The sequence below is a fragment of the Mizuhopecten yessoensis genome, unplaced genomic scaffold (genome assembly GCF_002113885.1).
Source record: "Mizuhopecten yessoensis strain PY_sf001 unplaced genomic scaffold, ASM211388v2 hete_36120496, whole genome shotgun sequence".
Classification (NCBI taxonomy): domain Eukaryota; kingdom Metazoa; phylum Mollusca; class Bivalvia; order Pectinida; family Pectinidae; genus Mizuhopecten; species Mizuhopecten yessoensis.
Window position 1 is genome coordinate 803 of NW_018484259.1, and position 2,221 is coordinate 3,023.

Consider the following 2,221-nt stretch of genomic DNA (forward strand, 5'->3'; position numbering starts at 1 on the left):
AGATGTGACGGTGATAGACAGGTGAGTGAAGACATGATGCACTATGCGAGTCAAGAGAGGTAACTGACTATATTCCAGAGTCAGGAAAGGTGATAGACCCTATATTGGAGAATCATTAAAGGGGATACAACATAAATTGTTAGGTCAAGTGAGATGATTCAGTCCTATGTTAGAGAGTCAAAAGACGTGATTCTTTGGTGAGTTAAAAGACATTAGGCACTATACTTTGGTGAGTCAAAAAATGTGATGACTCTATTGGTGAGTTATAAAATGCAATGAATTAGAAGATGATTCAGGAGAGGTAAAAACTCTATGGTTGGAGTAAATGGGCCCTGTAGAACCACTAAACGAGTCTGATATTGCCAAGTGGAAAAGTGGGGATGTACAGGGAGGGGGCACACATGCCAAGCTACCATTCCTTGTGAGAAGTGACACAGACAGGAGGTGCTAGAAGACAAATGTGACAATGCTCGTACATATCGGCTAAGGAGTCCCCATAGGTGTACCTGTGGAGGGCATCCCTCATGTTCTTAAAGCGCCCATCGGATGACACCAGCACCTGTAGGCGTTCTATCATCTGTTTTGTCTGAAAAAAGGTGCAAGAGTCATTATTAAAAAATAAAGAAATTGATAGAAGCTTTCAACAGCTTTCCTTTCATATAATTCTTCACTATTTCTCATATTAAGATGTTTAAGATTTATAAATGATTTTATTTAAACATTTATTTTTAACAGAAAAAAACCTTTCAGTTTTCTTCAATGATGAACATTTAAACTTGTTGCTGAAAACTGACACTGATTTTTTTGTTATCTTCTTTCAAAGTGTTTTCTTTACTGTATCATTTAAAATCAGGTTAAATATTGTTAGCAATCCATAGTTCCAACAAACTTCAGTATCGAAAAAATGAAGAAAGGGCCATACCTCTGTATATGTTTGGACACAAGACCTGAGTATTGACCATCCCCTATGGTATTTGTATATAAAATTTGACAACTAGAGTTTCAAGTTTTCACAGATTCAATAACAATGACCTGTTTGGAGAGTTTTTCCCACGTCTTTTTGAGTCTGTAGACCGAGCTGTTGACGAAGGCAGCACAGATCTGGAGCACACCGTTGTAGTTGTGCATACAGCGACAGATATCAGCGATGGCTGCCCATTTCTCTATACAAGACACACGATCTTGTAGGTTCTGTCTGCCCACGATCTCCGACACAACCAGACGGCTCACCTAGCAACGCATACATACAAATTAAACACCAAGATAGTTTTTTCATATTCAATTCTTAATTTCATTTTAAGTTAGATTAATTTGAATCTCAGATTTTAGCTGATATGAAACCAATTTCAAAATTATTTATTTATTATCTTTCCTCATGCAGATCAAGAGCAATCTTGTTAGTGGAGAACATTGACCTTGACCTTCTAACATCACTGAAGCTGACCTGGAATAATAGTGAACATGACCTTTACTGACCTCGTTGAAGCGTTTGCTGACTAGTAGGACATGTGGGGCTTTATGGGACTTGTCTGGCTTCATCCACGCCTGACCCAGCAGTTCTCTGTGTTAACAAAGTCAGTCAATATATAACATTGTTTAACAAAGTCACTCTGGGCATTATAGACCTCACTTACTAAAATATTTGTGTCACACATTGTACCCTTATGTTGAACATCAAAATTGCTGTTTTGTTGCATACATGAATAGTTTTCAGGCTACCATTGAAATGTGAATTAAGTGCAGTATCCTGTGTACATAACTCCTATTATTTATAATAATATACATCTTGTAGACAAGCTGGTATACTTACTCGCTCCTAATGCCTATGTATATCTTATGGTCGAGGTAGGTGAGCTGCTCTGCTATGTCCAACGCAGATAGGGTGTCAAATGTGTCCTTCGTTGATACCTTTAAAATAGATTTAATGTTAAAATCAGAATTAGTCAATGATTGGTTAAATCCCTTCTTAAGTTCCACCTCATATGCTATATAATTGTCTGTATTATCCTCGTCTTAGATAGCCAGATCCCACTCCATACCCTCAGTAAAACACACTGGTTACCAAACCCAAGGGCACTTCAGTAACTAATGCACTGTAGGCATAACACATAATAATGGTATGTTCTTTGCCTATTGTGACATTTGGATACAAATATGCTTCATTGCAGTATCTTAATTTTAACCCTTTCACCCCTATGTAACTTTAGTAGACTCTGCCATG

General features: G+C 37.5%; 1 protein-coding gene across 1 annotated transcript; it reads right to left on the reverse strand.

Annotated features, from left to right (window-relative positions):
* Nucleotides 1-476: 476 nt before the first annotated feature.
* Nucleotides 477-1,908, reverse strand: LOC110444424 (ras-specific guanine nucleotide-releasing factor 2-like; the record flags this gene model as incomplete). Its single annotated transcript, XM_021488803.1, has 4 exons — nt 477-586; nt 1,033-1,230; nt 1,477-1,561; nt 1,811-1,908. Coding segments are annotated over 4 exons (491 nt in total), but the record flags the coding sequence as incomplete, so codon positions are not given.
* Between the last annotated feature and the right edge of the window lie 313 nt (nt 1,909-2,221).